We start from the raw sequence: 17,438 nt of genomic DNA on the forward strand, positions 1-17,438 counted from the left end.
GGCAGGAATTTTTTTTTTTTTTTTTTTTGTGTGTAAAAGTTAATTAACATCAAAGGGTATATCCTTTAATTTGGGTTCAAGTGTATTTAGAATAATCAAAGAATAGCCGTGATGTTGGTAAATTTATTGTCATGTGATTAGGAGGTCATGAATTCAGACTATGAAAATAACTGTGCAAAAATATAGGATAAAATTGCATATAGTTGATCTTTTATGGTTATGTTATTTATTGGACTCCGAGCATAGTGAAAATTTAATGTGTTGGCCACTAATGTTGAGTTGGTTTCTTTGTTATTAGCTATGTCCTACTTGGTTCCCGTCCACCTCTCGACACAATGGAGGTTCCGTAGCATATCATGAGCACCATGCTAAGGGGCAATTGAGCAACTCAAACGTACCGTCTCATCTTATTCTAATATACGAACAAAAGGAAGAAGGTTAAGAAAGTGGCCTCATTATTTTCGACGAATGAGATTCAAATGAAACCCAATCTATTTTGTCCTCTAGCTCCGTCCCGATTGTACCCTGAGCTATATTAGTTGTAAATAACTTCGTAGAGTAGGACAAACGTGGCATAAGGAATTCAAGATTTTGATAGAGTTAAAATTTTTATTAATAGAGTTTCAAACTTTTAAAAAAATAAACATACTAAATAATCGAAGAAACATCCATATATATATATATATATATAAATAAAAGATAATTTTAATAAAGTAATTTTCCGAAGGGATTAGAACACGACTCCAGCTCTATTTCACGTGGATATAAATAAGGAAGCCTCATAGTGAAGTTCTGCTCTGCTCTGTTTTTTCAAACTTTCAGAAACTTCAACTTTTTTTGTTCTTTCATAATTTCATTCATGAAGTTCGATCTCGAGAATCCATTAACGGCCTTCGATGGACACGACGACAACGACGCCGTTTCAGCTCTCTTCGCCGCCGAGTCCGATCACACGCCGTCCTTCAAATCTACCGACGTTCACTCTTCCATTCGCAATCACTGCTTCACTCTCATTTCTCAAGTAAAAATACTGTTCAAAATCCTTAACTAATTTGTGCTGATTCAATTTTGTTTAAATCACTATGTTCTTAGTTTTTTCTGTTTTTTTGTTTGTTTTGCAGGCGCAGTTTTCGTATGATATTGATCGATTTACTGCATATCTAGCTGTTAATTACATCGATCGGTTCCTATCCAAGCAAGTTGTTCTGGTAATTTATCTCATCAGTCAATCGCATCAAACATAAGCAAATGAAGAATCTGAAACAATGTATGCATATGTATATGCTGTAGAGAGAAACTAAAATGTGAATTTCACGATGAAATTAGTTGAAGATCTTATGGAAGTTTTACTTATATGAAGAATCTGTAACAATGTCTGCATATGTATACGCTCTGCTGTAAAGAGAAACATTAGATCAGAATTTCGCGATGAAATAGTTGAAGATCTTATGGAAATTTTAATTATATGAAGAACCTGGAACAGTGTGAACTTCAAAAAATGTGAATTCCGGTATGAAATTGTTGAAGATCTGATGGAAATTTTTGCTTATCTGCAGGAGAATAAGCCATGGATTGTACGGATTCTCGTAACTGCCAGCCTCTCACTTGCTGCGAAGATGAGGAACATCAACAACTTATCGATATCCAATAATTCATCCATGGATCAATCTGAACAGAGAAACGATGAAGGGTTAATTTTCAATTTGCAGTCAGTTCATCGAATGGAGAATTTGATTCTCACAACGCTCAATTGGCGGTTACGTTCCATCACGCCTTTTGCGCTTCTGCAATTTTTCAACTCGTTGTTTGAACTCAGTAATGACCAGTCACTGAGTCAATCTCTCGAAGATCGAGCTTCAGATATCATCTTCAGCTCTCATTACGGTACCGTATTGTCATATCTCATCTTTATTTGAGTGTTTTTTTACCATTATCTTATCTTTGTTTAATAGAGTAGCGTTAATCTCGTGCTTAATTGCGGTATTGTAAAATCTCTGTCTGATTTTTGAATAATAGCAGTAATTAATTATTTCTATCTTTAATTTAATTTATTTTTGTTTAATAAAACGTTAATCTTGTGCTTAATTGCAGAAATTAAGCTTCTTGAGTACAAACCATCAATATTAGCGGCATCGGCGTTTCTGTGTGCAGCTCACGAGTTGATTCCGCAACAAGTTCCATTTTTCTTAGTTGCAATTAACTCTAAATGCGGACACATTTATAAAGTAAGATTCTTGTCGCTATTTATCTGATTACGATTATTTTTTTCAAAATTTAAGTAGTATACATTTTGTGATTATAAGTTACATATTTGATCTGAGTTCTATTTTATTTTATTTTGATGGGCGATCATTTACGTAGGAGGAAGTTTTGAATTGTTGGAGTGTAATGCGGGAAATTACTGTCGATGAAGTTGTTTCTTTTAGCTCGTTGACACCCAACAGTGTGCTTGACCAAAAACGTACAAGTGAGAATGCAGATAGGAACAATGGCAAGAAGCGAAGATTGAACGATTTTCGAAATAATCAAACGTTTTATATCTCTCAGGTTCAACACTACTAAAGAATTAGGGATGACAATTGGTGCAGTATGGATTTAACCTTAACCCTACATTACATTGCTTGCATAGTAAAATTGTATGTTCTCAACCTCTACTCCATGTTGTTGGTGTTTACTAAAAAATGTGATGGGAACGTAGAATGAAACAATTGTGGAGAACAAAATTAGAGGAAAATTGTACTCCCTCCATTTGAAGATTAGTGATCATTTTGGTATATTTAATATATTTTTTGATTTAAGATGTAAGGTTGATTTTTTTTTTACTTTTTAATATTGTGTCAAATAAAAAAAAAAAGATACAAACAAACAGAAACATAAGAACTAACTTCGCCATTTTGAAAAGTTACATAATACTCTTTTCTACGTCAAGAAACATGAATCACAAAGAGAATACTTTTCTCTTGATAAATCAAATATGACACAAATCTAAATTAATCGATTTGCTGCTACTAAATGGAGGAGTGTTTAAATGGGAGAGAAGGTGGGGATAAGAGAGATGAAACGTTGAAAATAACCGTCTTTCACTTGAATTTTTGTCAATTTTAGTTCCAATAGATATGTAATTAAAATAATAATACTTCATCATTCATTTTGGATTTTACACGTACTTTTAAAAAATAATTCTATTAATATGACTATATTGTCATTATGCCAATGTAGACTGATGTGAAGTCTTTAGATGTTAAAAAATAATTTCAAATCCAAAACATACAATAAAATAATGTCACTAGTTCGAATTCGATCATATATACTACTCTCATAATTTAATGGTACTATCTCCGTCCACTTTTAATTATTATGGTCTTCTTTTTTAGAGTTAAACAATAAGTACTTCGACTAATATTTTATGATGTATTTTTTCATCATATTGATATGCAAAAAATTGCAATTTATAGTATTTTTCGTATAGTTTTTGAATATCCAATTTTTTTTGTTTAATATATCGAATTAATGTAATCTAATTTTACTTTGAAAATTAGTCAAATTGAATTTCGAAAAGCGTAATATGACAATAAAAAGTGACAGAGGAAGTATCACTTATCACCGATTTGATTAACATAACAATTTTTTTCTTAATCTCTATCTGTTAAATTTCATGTATGATCAAAGATGTAAGGTAATCAACATTAAATATCGTTAATTAGATAAATTTTTTTTTACTTTAATCAGATGTTTTGTATTCAAATCTCAAATATACAATTCTTTTATTAGAAAATATTTTCTCTCGAATAAGCTCCAAGTGATGCAAATCTAAATTAGTAAAACTCTCCATTATCGAAAATCGAATAGGAAATTAAAAAAAAAAGTGTCACCTAAATCCACAGGGAAAGAATATGAAGTTGTAACCTTTTAACACGATAGGCAGCCTAAAATTCCACATTTTCTTTCACACATTTCGTCGTACACTTTCCGGGCATGGCATCACCGAAGAAGCCACCAACAGAATCCGACCGACCACCGACAGCCATCATGCACCAACCGGCTTCCCCTCGCTTCCCGCCGGGAACACCTACATCCGGTGCTAATCGGAAGATCGCAATCGCCGTCGATCTCAGTGACGAAAGCGCTTACGCCGTGAAATGGGCAGTAGAGAATTACCTCCGTCCAGGTGACGCCGTCATTCTCCTCCACGTACGCCCTACATCCGTCCTCTACGGAGCTGATTGGGGCGCTATAGACGTCTCTATTGACACAACGGATGAGAAGTCGAAGCAGAAACTGGAAGAAGATTTCGACAACTTTACAAGTACGAAATCTAATGACTTAGCGCAGCCGCTTGTTGATGCCAACATTCCGTTCAAGATTCGTATTGTGAAGGACCATGATATGAAGGAGAGGCTATGTTTGGAAATTGAGAGGTTGGGGTTGAGTGCTGTGATCATGGGTAGTCGAGGGTTTGGGGCATCGAGGCGAAGCACAGAAGGAAGGCTTGGGAGTGTCAGTGATTATTGTGTGCGTCATTGTGTTTGCCCTGTTATTGTGGTGAGATATCCTGATGATAAAGATGGTGTTCCTGATGATGATGATAGTTTGGGTAATGATGGCTCAGCTAAAAAAGTAGCAAAGGCGAATGAGGTGCTTCATCCGGTGCCTGAGGAGGATTCCCTTTATCACGATGCATCGGATAAAGCCACAGGTATATCTTAATACTTACAAACTACAATGTGTATTTCATTTGCTCAGCTTGATGAAAGAAGAATTAGTTTGTGAGATGAGACTGTGAACTGTATTCAACAAATCAAAATGCGGCATTTAGTTAATATGATGCTGGTTGAAACTAAGGTTGTGACTTCGTTATCTATTAAGGACTACGCGATGTGTAGTTTGTTTTGATCAGCTAAGCTAGTTGTAAGTAATGCTATATGGAAGTATTTTGATCGATTGCTGTAGGAAACTGGGATTCTATTTGCTATGGGTTGTGAATTCTGTTTTTTTAAATGATGCGATCAGAGTGAAAGCGGGACTGCTTTGGACTATTTTTTCCTTGAGCCGAGGGTTTATCGGAAACGTCCTATCTACCTCTGAGGTAGGGGCAGTGTTTTGGACGGCGAAAGGCGACAAGGGTCTGCCTCGCCACACGAGTGGCGAGGCGCTTGCCTTTTTGAATTGAGGCGCCAATTAATACCAAAAACTTAAAATATTTAATTGCATATATAAATATACAAAATCTCAATAGCAATAACATATATTATCTAATACAATATTATTTAGTATAAAACTAAATTGAGTAGGGTAGAAAATAAATGTAGAAGGATTGAATTTTAAAAAAAAAAAAAATGTAGGCAGACTGCTGTAATGCAGTCAGTTAGCAGTAGCTTCAAAATAAAAAAAACAGAGTAAAAAACATCGTCTGTTTTTACTGGAGAAGATAGTTGCGAAGTAGTGAGGGAGGAGAACTGGAGAAGAGAGGGTCGCGATGGAGAGAAGAAGTTCTAGGTTTGCAAAAACACGAAATAAACCCTAATATTGCCTTTTAATTATTAAATCATATTTTTTTTTTTAAAAACAAATAAAAAGGCAACGCCTTGTCGCCTCGCCGCGTCGCCACATTGCCTTTGGCGAGAAGCGAGAGGCGAGCGCCTTTCATAACACTGGGTAGGGGTATGGTGTGTGTACACTCTAGTCTCTACCCTCCCAAAACCTCACTTTGTGGGACTAACCTGGGTATATGGTTGTTGTTGCTGCTGTAGGAAGCTGGGAATGGACTGATGAATCTTTGATTAGTTGAGCCTCTATTTCATTTTATGGAGATTCTTGTGGATTGTACATTCTGAGAGTAGTTGAAGGTTTCTCTGTTTTAGGATCGTCAATCTAGTTGCTTGGCTTTGTTGGAGTGAATGAAATGATTGAGATTGGGGTTACAAGCAATAATTACTATGTCCCTATCTCAAACAAGTTGGGGTAAGTGGTAACAGTGTAAAATCTTGGTAGATGTTAATCGAAACTTAGCTTTGGCCAAGTATTTGTGCTTTTAGCTACACCTGTTTCTTATTTGATGATTTCTTCTCTTTCATTCGGCCTTTTCTCTTTTCCATTTATGTTCGCTGACCTTTGTGTTAGTTGAACATAGTTGTTCTCCCTCCCATTTCTCTTTCTGGTTAACTTATCAGTAAAAAGGAAAGTGCATCAGCTTATATTTTTCCATATATACCTTTTCCTGAAGGGGTATGCTGGTTATGTAAGCTACTACATTAAACGTATAGATGATACACCATTAGGCAAACTTTGGATTTCTGGGGCAGATTCGATGATTGAATTTCTATTAGGATACAAAATAGGCACATTTGTCTATTTTCTAGATTTGTAGATGACATATATAATTAAAATGCTATAAGGAAGAAAATGCTTGAATGGGTCCCCAAAAACGTGTAAAATACTAAATGATCTGCTTCACTCAAAAATGTGCCAAATTGTTTCACAACAACACTAAATCAATTACATCATGCTTTGGGAGATCACTTGAGACCATGTGAAATGCTTTTGGGGGAACAAGTGTCGTGGTAGTGGAAAATGCTCAACCATTAGCCATCGCCGAAAGAAGGAAGAAAATGCTTGAATGGGTCGTGGATCGATTTCTGAAGTTCTGAAAACTTTTACGTGTTTCATTTGTGGGTAGGAAAGCATGGCCCATGGGTATAGAACTGACCATTAACTTAAAACAAGAGTCAAGAATAGCAAATGATTGAGGGTAAGGAGGAAACATGAGATTGATAGAAACACTTGAAGGAAAGGTAACACTGTAGTGTACCATGTACAAGAGGAGGTATGCGAAAAAAGAGAGGGTTAGGATGGAGAGGAATAGGGGGGATGGAGGGGAAGGATATAGGATAATGAGGTAGCCTATAGGAATTTGTTCACCTAGGTCCCCAATGTTTTCAGATGGGGAAGGGCTGGCGGTAGAAAGGCGAACAAGATAGAATTTTTTTTCAAGGACTCAATAAGTCCCAAGTGTGGATGAGGGAGGTAGTCCAGGGAAATGGATGAGGAGAGTTCATTTCAAATGCAAGTCCAGGGGATTAGAGTTTGACTTTGTAGTGACAGTCTGAAGAAGACAAACAAGACTCATGAGTGTATGCTTATCATGAACCCTACTGGGGATGGTTGGTGGTAGAAAAGAGGCAACGAAGAGAGAGCAAGAGAGAAGTGGTGGGTCTGGTGGATACAGTTGTAAAGAGGAACCACTGGGGAGGGTACTCTAAGCTGACAAAAATAGGCTGGAGACTTTGTAGAGGGGAGTGAATAAAGAGAGATTCTCTCCCCTTCGTTATCTTAAGCTTGTTTTTGTTTGTATTTCCATGGTTGAACAGTTAATTTTGCATACCTGTAGGTTGCTCTACCAAGGTTTTGAAATTTTAATGTAGTGCTGAACTTTTCATCTTGTTTATCTCCATTGATGATGTAGACTTCCAGGTGCTGAATTTGTTATTTCTCTTCATGCATCCTTTATATCTACTACAAGTGTGACGTTACAGTTTCCCGCTGGTCTGAAATTCATTTAAGTTTAGTGTGATAATAGGATTCAAGGATAAAGAATTCACCACTTGAACTGGGTGTGATTTTTCAGCATACCACCATGACTCTCAGCATTTATATGGTATGGCGTATGTTGCAAAAGTGTAGCTTTTCATTGGCGACTGGTGAGTTAGATGCTAAGCTGTTAAGCTACGCTAAAATGACTCAATATTTTTAATTGTTTGTCGATTTGTGTAGAAAAGTCTCATGTAAGTTATTCATACGAGAGGCATAGCGTAAACACTTTGCGCGTCTACTGCAATTTTTGTGCTGAAGTAGCTTTAACTAATTAAGAGTATGCATATACTATTATATGTAGTTCTAACTAGAGGCCCAGGGACCTCTTTGAAAGTCGTCTTTTTTCATCTACACTACAAGACGGGCATGAAAGAAAACACAAGTGTGAGTATTGATTTCAAACTGACTGTCTTGAGTCCAATCCTTCATACTTATACTGAAAAGTTATTTGACAACATGAGACATGTCTAAAATCCATGGAAACAATTCTTTTCTTTTCTGGAAAACTTTTTTACAGTACAAGATGGAAAATTGTCAAATATAATGTTCAAAAGAAAATGACATCTCTTGTTTTTTCCTTTCTTGTGGCCAAGTTTTTGTTTCCTTTATTCTTTTCTAAAAGTATTAGCTACTCCATATCAGCAGAACTGGACATCCGTATACATCGAGTGGACCTATTACAAGAAATATTATGTAATATATATTATGCATTGTTCTGGATGACATAACTGATTACCAAGCTGACTTTGCATGATGCAGAAACGGAGAAGGCTTCTTGAATAATGAAGACGGGTGTGCATGTTTCAATACTGACAAAAAAGGGCCTTCAATGGTGTTGACCGCGCCAGTGAGAAATGAATTTGGTGGTTCTCTATGCCTTCTTTCCGCTAATTATCCTCTTCTGTGCTTCAAGTTCGTGAAGTCTGGAACAATTGATATTGTTCATGAGCTACTCCTTTATTCTCTCTTTCTTTTTCATTTTCCTTTTCTCTTTTGGAGGCGCGGGGGCGTTGTTTTAGTTTTTTGAATTGCCTGCCTGTTTTCTGGAGCTGTTATATAAGTTCACGGTTCTTGGTTGATTGCATTGATATGGAACAATGCGTTTTGTCTTAATTTTTGTGGCTGTTCTCTTTTCCCTTTTGTTTGCTTCATTCTCCTGGCGAAGACGAATTTGTAGGAGGCTGCTGCCCTACATGATGTTTGAGTTTTCTATTTACTTCGATTTCTAGCTATGTTGCTCGGTCCCTCCAAAAGTGTTGCTGCACTCGTGTTCAGATCCAAAAACATGATTTTGGAGGATTTGGCACACACCTAACAATACTTTTGAAGAACTCGAGCAACATATAATAGACCTCCCACTACAATGGATTCGAAGGAGTTTCAACCATTCTGCTTCCATTGTCGTATAACCCTGTGGAATATTGGAACATCCTTCCATCTCTTATTCAATCTGATCTATCGGTTCTAATACCAACTCAATGGGAGGAATTCCACGGGGTTCTTGCTACCTTTCATTAACACAGATACTGGGTACCTCTATCCTAACTCTATCTACAAATGTTTAGACATATGGGAAGAAATCATCAAGTGTTTACGTTTTTCTCTGAAATTTGAACTTGAGGCTTCATGGAATAGTTCTAATGTACATGTATGGTTCTCAGTTTGATGAAATAGAATGATTCTCACTTTTCAAATTTGAGAGTATCAATCAAATTAACTTAATTAGGAAGGTAAATGATCTAAAAGAAAAGGTAACAACTTACAACATCAACAAGAAGGTGCAAAAATTGCTTATGTTTTATTTATCGATATCCAGAAAATGAACGTTTGTAATGGCCCATAAAATCGATCTCCCCATCGAGTGGAGAAATTCGAAATTCATTTACCTTCCTTTAAGTTGACACACTAAAAGGTGGAATACTTTGTTGAAACCTAAAAAAATTACTAGGATCCACTTTACTTTTCACCTTTGCTAACCTCTCAAAATTACCATCAAAATATTTTTCACCCCAAACTCTAGAATTTGAATATCTATATTCACCATCATTTTTCCCAAAATCAAGATCCCTATAATTGAGATAACCATTTCTTGGGAAATGTGACACAAATGGCTTCATTTTCTCATAAAGTTCCCTTAGCCATTTAATCTTCTTGTTAGATATATTTTCACTATTATCATACCAATTCACCATGTATTGAATGTTGAACAAATTTCCCTTTCTATAAGGGAATGGAATTTCGAATTTCGAAATTTCATCCATTCTTCCACCTAATGGATCAAATATCATCATAGGCCTTTCTTCATCGCTAAACATAGTTCTAATCATTCCCCATACCTCTTTTGGCAATGGACTCTTCACAAAATCAGACGTTGCCTTATAGTAATTCTTTCTTTTTGGCATGGTCTTGTTCACCATAAATTCAATCGAATCGTTTGTTCTCTTGGATGCAAAATACAACGTTGTATGAATCCAGGGGACTTCAAAGCATTCTTTCTTTATACAGGGCAATCCTATCGCGCAATTCACTACTGGATCTTGAAAACAATCCTTTGTAACTAACTCGAATTCGGGGAAAGTTTGGTTCAACATTGGGAGTAACTCACTCACTCTACCAAGAAACAACCCTTGAAATGACACTTGTACTATTTTTTTACTCCCAATTCCCATATTTTGAATCAAAACTCTCATGAACAAATTTCGAGACAATTTATGTGACACATTTTGCCATTTCTGGAGTAAATTTATAGTCTGTCCATGTAATTTTCGACGTACTGTGAAAACAGTAAGCTTTGATGGTACACGTACTAGTTTAACTTTCCAAGCTAAAATAACACAAAAACTCGATCCTCCACCTCCTCTTATAGCCCAAAACAAGTCTTTTCCCATCGATTCTCTATCAAGAATTTCTCCATTTACATTCATTACACGTGCATCAAGGACATTATCAGCCGCTAGGCCGAATTTCCTCATCAAAGTACCAATTCCACCACCACTTATTATCCCACCACTCCCAACACTAGGGTACAATCCCCCTGGAAATGCAAGATTTTCGCCTTTTTTCGCGATTTCATAGTAAAGTTGCCCCATTGTCACTCCTGTTTGAATCCAGGCTGTTTCGTCATTTTTGTCAATATAAATGTCATCTAACTTGAATAAATCCACGATAACGAATCGTTCCCCTTTTTCAGAGCGAAAAGATAAGCCTTCATAGTCATGGCCACCACTTTTCACTCTAATTTGTATGCCAATTTTTTTGCTACAAAATATAATAGCCCCGATATCGGATTCGTTTATCGGGGTTATTATAAAAATTGGATGTGAAGATGAAGAATTTAGCCACCTTGGATTTTTCTGACCATATTCTAAAAGATATGAATATGTTGGTGATTTTGGAAAATGTATATGTTTTTCTATATTTTTGTCTGAAGTATGGCTATAAATGCAATTAAGAAACTCTTGTTGAGCATTAGTTTCAATAAAATTCAAGAATGAAACTAACAAAAATGGGAGAAATTGAAAATATCTTCCCATTTTTCGAAAATGAAAGAAGCTATAAGGCAAGTGGCTTCTTTTATGGTGACCAAACTCTAGTGAGATTAAAGACTATAAATTAATTAATCAAATCTCTAATATCACTTGTTAACATCTCGAAGTTGACTAGAATAATCATTAGTTATTCTCTTTTCCTATATGAGCTATCACAATCTATTCAATTAGGTGTGTTTTAATATATAAATAGTGACAGACAGATAATTCATGAAAAAATGATATAAAATTGATAATTGATATATAGTTAAGATGTAATAGTTGCAAAAAAGTGATAGTTGAGATATTATTTTTTAAAACTATTATTTCTAAAAAGAATCTAGCAAACGTTACAGTGAGACATAAAAATCTGGTCATCAGCATGAAATTTTTGAATTTGAAAAGTAAAGTACTATTTTTGTCAGTATTATTGGAAAAAAGAAAGATGCTTGTTTAGTCAATAGTTTTTTTTTTAGGGAGGATAATAATATTTATTGATGGAAAAATGATAAATATATCCCGAACTATCGTAAATAATATGCAGATATTCTTTGTCATACTTTTGAAATATTGATGCCCATGTCGTCCAAAAACTAGAACATATATACCCTTTATACTAAAGGACATACACGTGTCATAATCTGATCCACCGATCGACATTTATTAGATATTGGATCGACGGATAAGATTATGCCATGTGTCCCTATTTAGTCTTCCGTTAGAGTGAATGACATATATGCTCTAGTTATTGAATGATAGAGGACGGAGGGTATTTGCATACCATTTACGATAGTTCAAAGGTATATTTATCCTTTTTTTCCTTTATTGATTATTGAGCTGGCAAGGACCATTTGGATTTTGGCTGTAAGCTAAAAAAAATGACTTTTATTTATTGTATGTATTAGACTATTAGCTCTATATATATGGAATATAGCACCTAAAATATCCTTTTGGAGTTACTTCTTTGGCCATGTTAGCTTTAATTTAAGTGGTTCATATTCAAGTGCGAAGTCGGAATTTTTATTAAAATTATTATAATTTAATAAGATTAATAATCTTATATTTTGTAAATTTTATTAAGTGGGGTTTGAGGAGAGTAGAGTGTACGCAGATCTATATCACTACCTCATGGAGGTAGATAGACTATTTCTGAAAGATTCTCGACTCAAGTGCACCAAATCCAAATAAAAGAAGAAAATAGTGACGAATGCATAACAATTAATAAGAAAAATAATGTGAAGTCTACAAGAAAGAAACAATAATAACAAAAACAACAAAATAGTGCGATAATTGAAATACAATAAACAACACATGACAAGAACTACAAGGGTAAAAGTACAACTAATACTACAACATACACTAATAAGCCTATACCACGCCATTAAGTCAGAATTTTTATAAAAAATATTATAATTTAATAAGATTAATAATAATATATTTTATAAAATTTCACTAAGTGGGGTTTGAGGAGAGTAGAGTGTATGCATACCTATATAGCACTACCTCGTGGAGGTAGAGAAACTATTTCTGAAAAACTCTCGACTCAAGTGCATCAAATCCAAGTAAAAGAAAAAAATAGTGACGAAAGCATAGCAATTAATAAGAAAAATAGTGTGAAGTCTACAAGAAAGAAACAATAACAACAACAACAAAATAATGCGATAATCGAAATACAATAAACAACACATGACAAGAACTACAAGGGTACAAGTACAACTAGTACTACGACAAACACTAATAAGTCTATACCTTTGCAAGCCAAGACAACACTCCACCCCTACTAACCTTCTATCCTAATACGTGATCACCACTCTTTCCTATCTAAAGTAATATCTTCGATAATATGAAGTTACATCATGTCTTGTCTAATCACCTCTCCCCAATACCTTTTTAGCCCATGGGTAGAGACTAGAGCCCTACAACCACAAACATAATATAATTACTAGTAATTAAATATTTTTCAAGTTATTATATCTTGAGACTTTCTAGAAATAGTTGCTTACTGTAGGTCGATTTAACTTGCCAAGATAAAAAAAATAAAATAATAACGGCACAAAGTATTTTTTGAATTAAATAAACCACTCTTACATGACGAAGAAAACAAGAAAATGAAGAACTACATGTGTTACATACATATCCCAATTATAAATAACATTTTTACATATTCACAGGACGATAAATGAAATAAGAAAAAAAAACGTTATAAGTGCTTAGATAGGATAGATGGATATGACTCAATAACTAAAGAGGGACTATAGTCAAATCAAGTTGAGATAATTTGCAGTCACGAGTTCGAACACTTGGGATGGAGAAGCCTCAATAAGTTCCATTTGCCATTTCAAGAGATGCATATACACAATCCAATCTCCATTTCCTTTAGGGCTTGACATTGGCATCACATATCCCACTTTTCCGGCCCACGGAAAATGGTACGACCAGAAGGCTGGTAGACCCCATCCGAAATTAATCTTTTTCGCAGGAAAATGTTGCCCCGATGACACTACCACCGCGGGTCCATCACCATTCATGGCATATATTTTTGCGATAGATGGTTCAGGACGATGCGCCTCAACCCAATCTATCAATCCAAGAAAATGCTCTTGTGTTTTCGCGATATCAAGAAATTCATGGACTACATTTGCCACCCAATGTAACGACTTCTCTTTTAGCTCCTCAACTTTTTTCTCTCCAAATGGGATGGAGAGAACATTACCAAAATAACCTTTTAGCGACTTATCTTGATTATTAACATCTACATTATTACTTATCAATCTAGTCCGACCATTGACCACAATACCAAACCTAAAATTGTTGAAACCCGAAGTTTCTTTATTAATTCCACATGCAATTGATTTCCACAGAAAAGCGCTGAATGATTCAAGTTTAGACCTCTGGGACTTTATGCCTTTTTGGTCATGACAATTGGCTAGTGATTGAAGGTGCTCAATTTTGTCACCCGTGACATAGTAAATTCTACTAATGACTTGATCGTTAGGGTTAAGGATTTCGGATTTCGTGGGAGGTAGGGTTGATATTGGTACATATAAGTCATCGATCGAGTCATCATAGTAACCAGGATGTCGAGGAAAAAGGGACGATCGTCGAAATGATGGGAGCTGAGAGAGTGGCTTGGATTGGGCTAATTCAGACCATGACACAAGAAACAAGTTGGCTGAGTATGCATCAGCAACTCTATGATCAAATGTGCAACCCAAAATTATTCCTCCACATTTGAGTTGTGTAACCTGCACCAAAAAATTGGGTATAATTTCATGGAATTATAAATTGTTAAATAAACAAAACATGAGTACAAAGTTAGGTTATGAGGGTTATCAACTTTTATTGCTTAAAAGAGTTGTACTACCTTAATCTCAATTTACTTGTCATACGTTTCTTTTTAATCTGTTTTAAAAATTTATTGTCTTTTTATATATTCTATATCACAAATTTCAACAACTTCATTTTGTTTTTTAACATTTTTTTGAAAACATAATTAGTTAAGTAAAATAGAAATATGTTTAATCTATTTTTTGCGTTCACTTTACTTGTCCACTATTTCAAAAAGGGAATTCACTTTTACATGTCACTTTTATTATCTTTTTCCCCTATTTTACTCTGAGCAATTATTACTTAATAATGTCCGAATCATTTCGTAAGATCGAAGATTAAACATCAATTAATATTGATTAATGTCGATTATTGTTTCTTAGGGTATGCAAAGTCCAAGTTGGACAAGTAAAAATGAACGAAGGGAATAACAACTTAGCTTATGTTATTTGATGATGAAGATAGTCACACACTTTAAGATGATATCAAAGTAGACAAAGGTATACCATTTGAGTTCGAGTCTCATCGTTACTCATTATCAAAAAGAATATTTTTTGCATGTTTGGCTCTTGAAAAGAATTAGATTCCCATGTTCATGATTTGAAGTTTATAAATGTAAGATTTTAGTACTTTTAACTTGCTAGATTCTAACTCAATAATTTATACATACTAAATAAAATTTTAAAGATAAATACAAGATTTAAGTCAAAGTGATCACTTAGTTATGTCAAATCCATAACCCAAATTGTACATCCACCCTTACGCTTGTCAAGGGAGTTTTAAAATCACACTAGTCACGCACCTCAACAATCAATAATATTTTCAAATCATGTTCTAAAAAAATCGAGGATATATAAAAAATAACTAGCTACCTCTCTAGCACCTCACACAAATAGAGTTAAGGTCTACATATTACACCTAATCATTTCCAGACGCCACTTCTATATATAGGATTAAACTAATTACTGAATATGTTGTTATCGTTGTTGCGTGAGACATTCACTATTTTACCTGAATAGCAAGAACACCATGCTTCTTTTTAGGAACAAATTTTCCCTCAATACTTTCATCTGGATTATAAAAATTAATCTCTTTAAGCTCAACATCACCAAAAGCTTCAATAAAAGAAACACCACTATATGTACAAGGTTTAATATAGTTGGGTGGTATCATATATACATAATATAATTAGAATTGGTGAGAACAAGGTATTATTATGTATTGGTACAAGAGGTGGTTAGGATTTAAGGAGTTCTTCTTGAACAATTAAATAGAATCCAACAAGTCAACAATATTGATAAAAGGGAAAATGGTTGAAAATATATCTAATTAGTTGATATAGTTCAAATTTATCATTCGTTATATTTTTTTTATTTAAAAGTGTCCTCTTTATTACTCCCTCCGTCCCTTTTTAGTGGTCCACTTTAGAAATGGCACACAGATTAAGGCAACAATGATTAGCACAGTGAAGTTACAATTTACCCTTATGACAACTTTTCACTTCAAAATTACAACCACTTCTTTGAATTCAAATGAAATAAATTGGAGGGAAACAGTATACACTTTTAGAAATTTTCAAGAAGTGTAAATAAGGGTATAATAGGAAAAAATTTGTTGTCCTTTCTTGATTTGTCATAATGGACAACTAAATAGGGACAACTAAAAAAGGAAATATGGACAACTAAATAGGGACGGAGGGAGTATGTTTTTAGTTTAAAAATATCTCTCTCTAAGAGTTGCTCCAAAATAAGGAAAACGTATCCCTTGAATGTTTCAAAATGGATTAATTTTATTTATCCCTCTATTTAAAATTCGAAATAGGTGCTCCTAATTTTAAAAACTTAAAATATTCTTTCAATTAAGAGATGTGGATAAAGGAACTTTTGCTATTACATGTGTCTATTATTTTCTAAATGAGTGTGTCAAATCTGTAACGACCCGTTCTCGTCGTTATAGAAAAGCCAACGGGGGAAAATTTGGGGACGAAAAACTTTTTCGTAGTATTTAGATTTTTCCAACCTAGTCCAGATTTGGATGAAATCGGAGCTATTAAGGTGTAGGGAAATCTGGTAACAATCGAGTGAGTTAATTATGATTTTGATTGCATGAGTAGATAGATAACTCGTTAAAGAACCCGTACGACTTTTACATAATTGAATTCGAGTGAGTGAAATTCCCGGAATCGATCTTAGTGTAAAGGGTATTTTCTGAGCGTTGTTGGTTAGAGGTGTGTTGTGAAATGGGTGTCTTGAAATTTTTGAAATAGCTCACTGGTTCCGTGCAACCCGCCTTGGCGGGATTCTAGTCGCTCTGGCGAGACCGCTACAGCGGGGTGAGGGCCGCTGTGGCAGGTTCGACACGACTTAAGGTTGTTAATAAACTCCTAAACGATCTTATTTGGCACTTTTCAATTTTTAGAGCTAAAGAACAAACCCCTGGCGACTCCTACTCGTTTTTCACCATTCTTGAGGCTAAAGGTAGGCTTTTCACTCCCCGAATCCGTTATTCGATCCTTAGAACGTAATAGAATGGGTGAATATTGATGGGGAAGGTTTTTTGTTTTGTAGATTCTATGGTGGAAACAACCCTAACTTGGATAATTGGGATCATGGGTATGATCCAGGGTTGTTAGATTTGTTAGTAATCCGGGTAATTAGTGATTGTTTATTGATTCCCGTGTTATTATGATTGTTTGTACACCAAGAACAAGAGGAACGAATTCGGAAAAGGAAGGATCAAGTTTCTTAGGGTTTCAAGCTTGTTTCGAGGTAGGTGATGGTTGTGATTCTATGATTGTGTGATATATGCTTGTTCTTGATTCATTATGATACTTGTATGTATGTGAATGTTGCAATGTTGATCACACTTGTTGTAAATGAGATAGATGAATGATGATTGCCATGAAATCATGACGTAAATGTATGATCTTTAAGATGTACTTGTGATTGTGATTGTGGTATGTTGAATGGATCGGTTGCCACGTTCCGGCATAAC

At 34.8% G+C, this 17,438-nt stretch overlaps 4 protein-coding genes across 6 annotated transcripts; 2 read left to right on the top strand and 2 right to left on the bottom strand.

The window, feature by feature from the left end:
* The first annotated feature begins 735 nt into the window (after positions 1–735).
* Positions 736–2,797, top strand: LOC102582703 (putative cyclin-D6-1). Its single transcript, XM_006343207.2, has 5 exons — positions 736–1,021; positions 1,122–1,208; positions 1,557–1,884; positions 2,092–2,225; positions 2,362–2,797. Exons 1-5 carry the CDS (start codon positions 860–862, stop codon positions 2,560–2,562), a joined length of 912 nt encoding a protein of 303 aa, XP_006343269.1. The 5' UTR covers positions 736–859; the 3' UTR covers positions 2,563–2,797.
* Positions 2,798–3,871: 1,074 nt separating this feature from the next.
* Positions 3,872–8,703, top strand: LOC102583035 (universal stress protein A-like protein). 3 transcript variants are annotated; one of them, XM_006343208.2, is made up of 3 exons: positions 3,872–4,696; positions 7,625–7,697; positions 8,350–8,703. In XM_006343208.2, the coding sequence occupies exons 1-2, from the start codon at positions 3,976–3,978 to the stop codon at positions 7,678–7,680; spliced, it is 777 nt and encodes a 258-aa protein (XP_006343270.1). In that variant the 5' UTR covers positions 3,872–3,975; the 3' UTR covers positions 7,681–7,697; positions 8,350–8,703. The 3 variants fall into 3 exon arrangements, with proteins under 3 accessions (XP_006343270.1, XP_015162417.1, XP_006343271.1); XM_015306931.1 differs by lacking the exon at positions 8,350–8,703 and having other exon boundaries at positions 7,577–7,634; XM_006343209.2 differs by lacking the exon at positions 7,625–7,697 and having other exon boundaries at positions 3,880–4,696.
* Positions 8,704–9,482: 779 nt separating this feature from the next.
* LOC107059843 (tetrahydrocannabinolic acid synthase-like) lies at positions 9,483–10,679 on the bottom strand. Its single transcript, XM_015306882.1, has one exon. The coding sequence runs from the start codon at positions 10,677–10,679 to the stop codon at positions 9,483–9,485; it is 1,197 nt and encodes a 398-aa protein (XP_015162368.1).
* A 2,696-nt stretch (positions 10,680–13,375) lies between these two features.
* LOC102599889 (omega-hydroxypalmitate O-feruloyl transferase-like) lies at positions 13,376–15,617 on the bottom strand. The gene is made up of 2 exons (XM_006343339.1): positions 15,456–15,617; positions 13,376–14,362 (listed from the first exon to the last, which is right to left on the bottom strand). The coding sequence occupies exons 1-2, from the start codon at positions 15,615–15,617 to the stop codon at positions 13,376–13,378; spliced, it is 1,149 nt and encodes a 382-aa protein (XP_006343401.1).
* Between the last annotated feature and the right edge of the window lie 1,821 nt (positions 15,618–17,438).

The sequence above is a fragment of the Solanum tuberosum genome, unplaced genomic scaffold (assembly GCF_000226075.1).
Source record: "Solanum tuberosum cultivar DM 1-3 516 R44 unplaced genomic scaffold, SolTub_3.0 scf00039, whole genome shotgun sequence".
Classification (NCBI taxonomy): domain Eukaryota; kingdom Viridiplantae; phylum Streptophyta; class Magnoliopsida; order Solanales; family Solanaceae; genus Solanum; species Solanum tuberosum.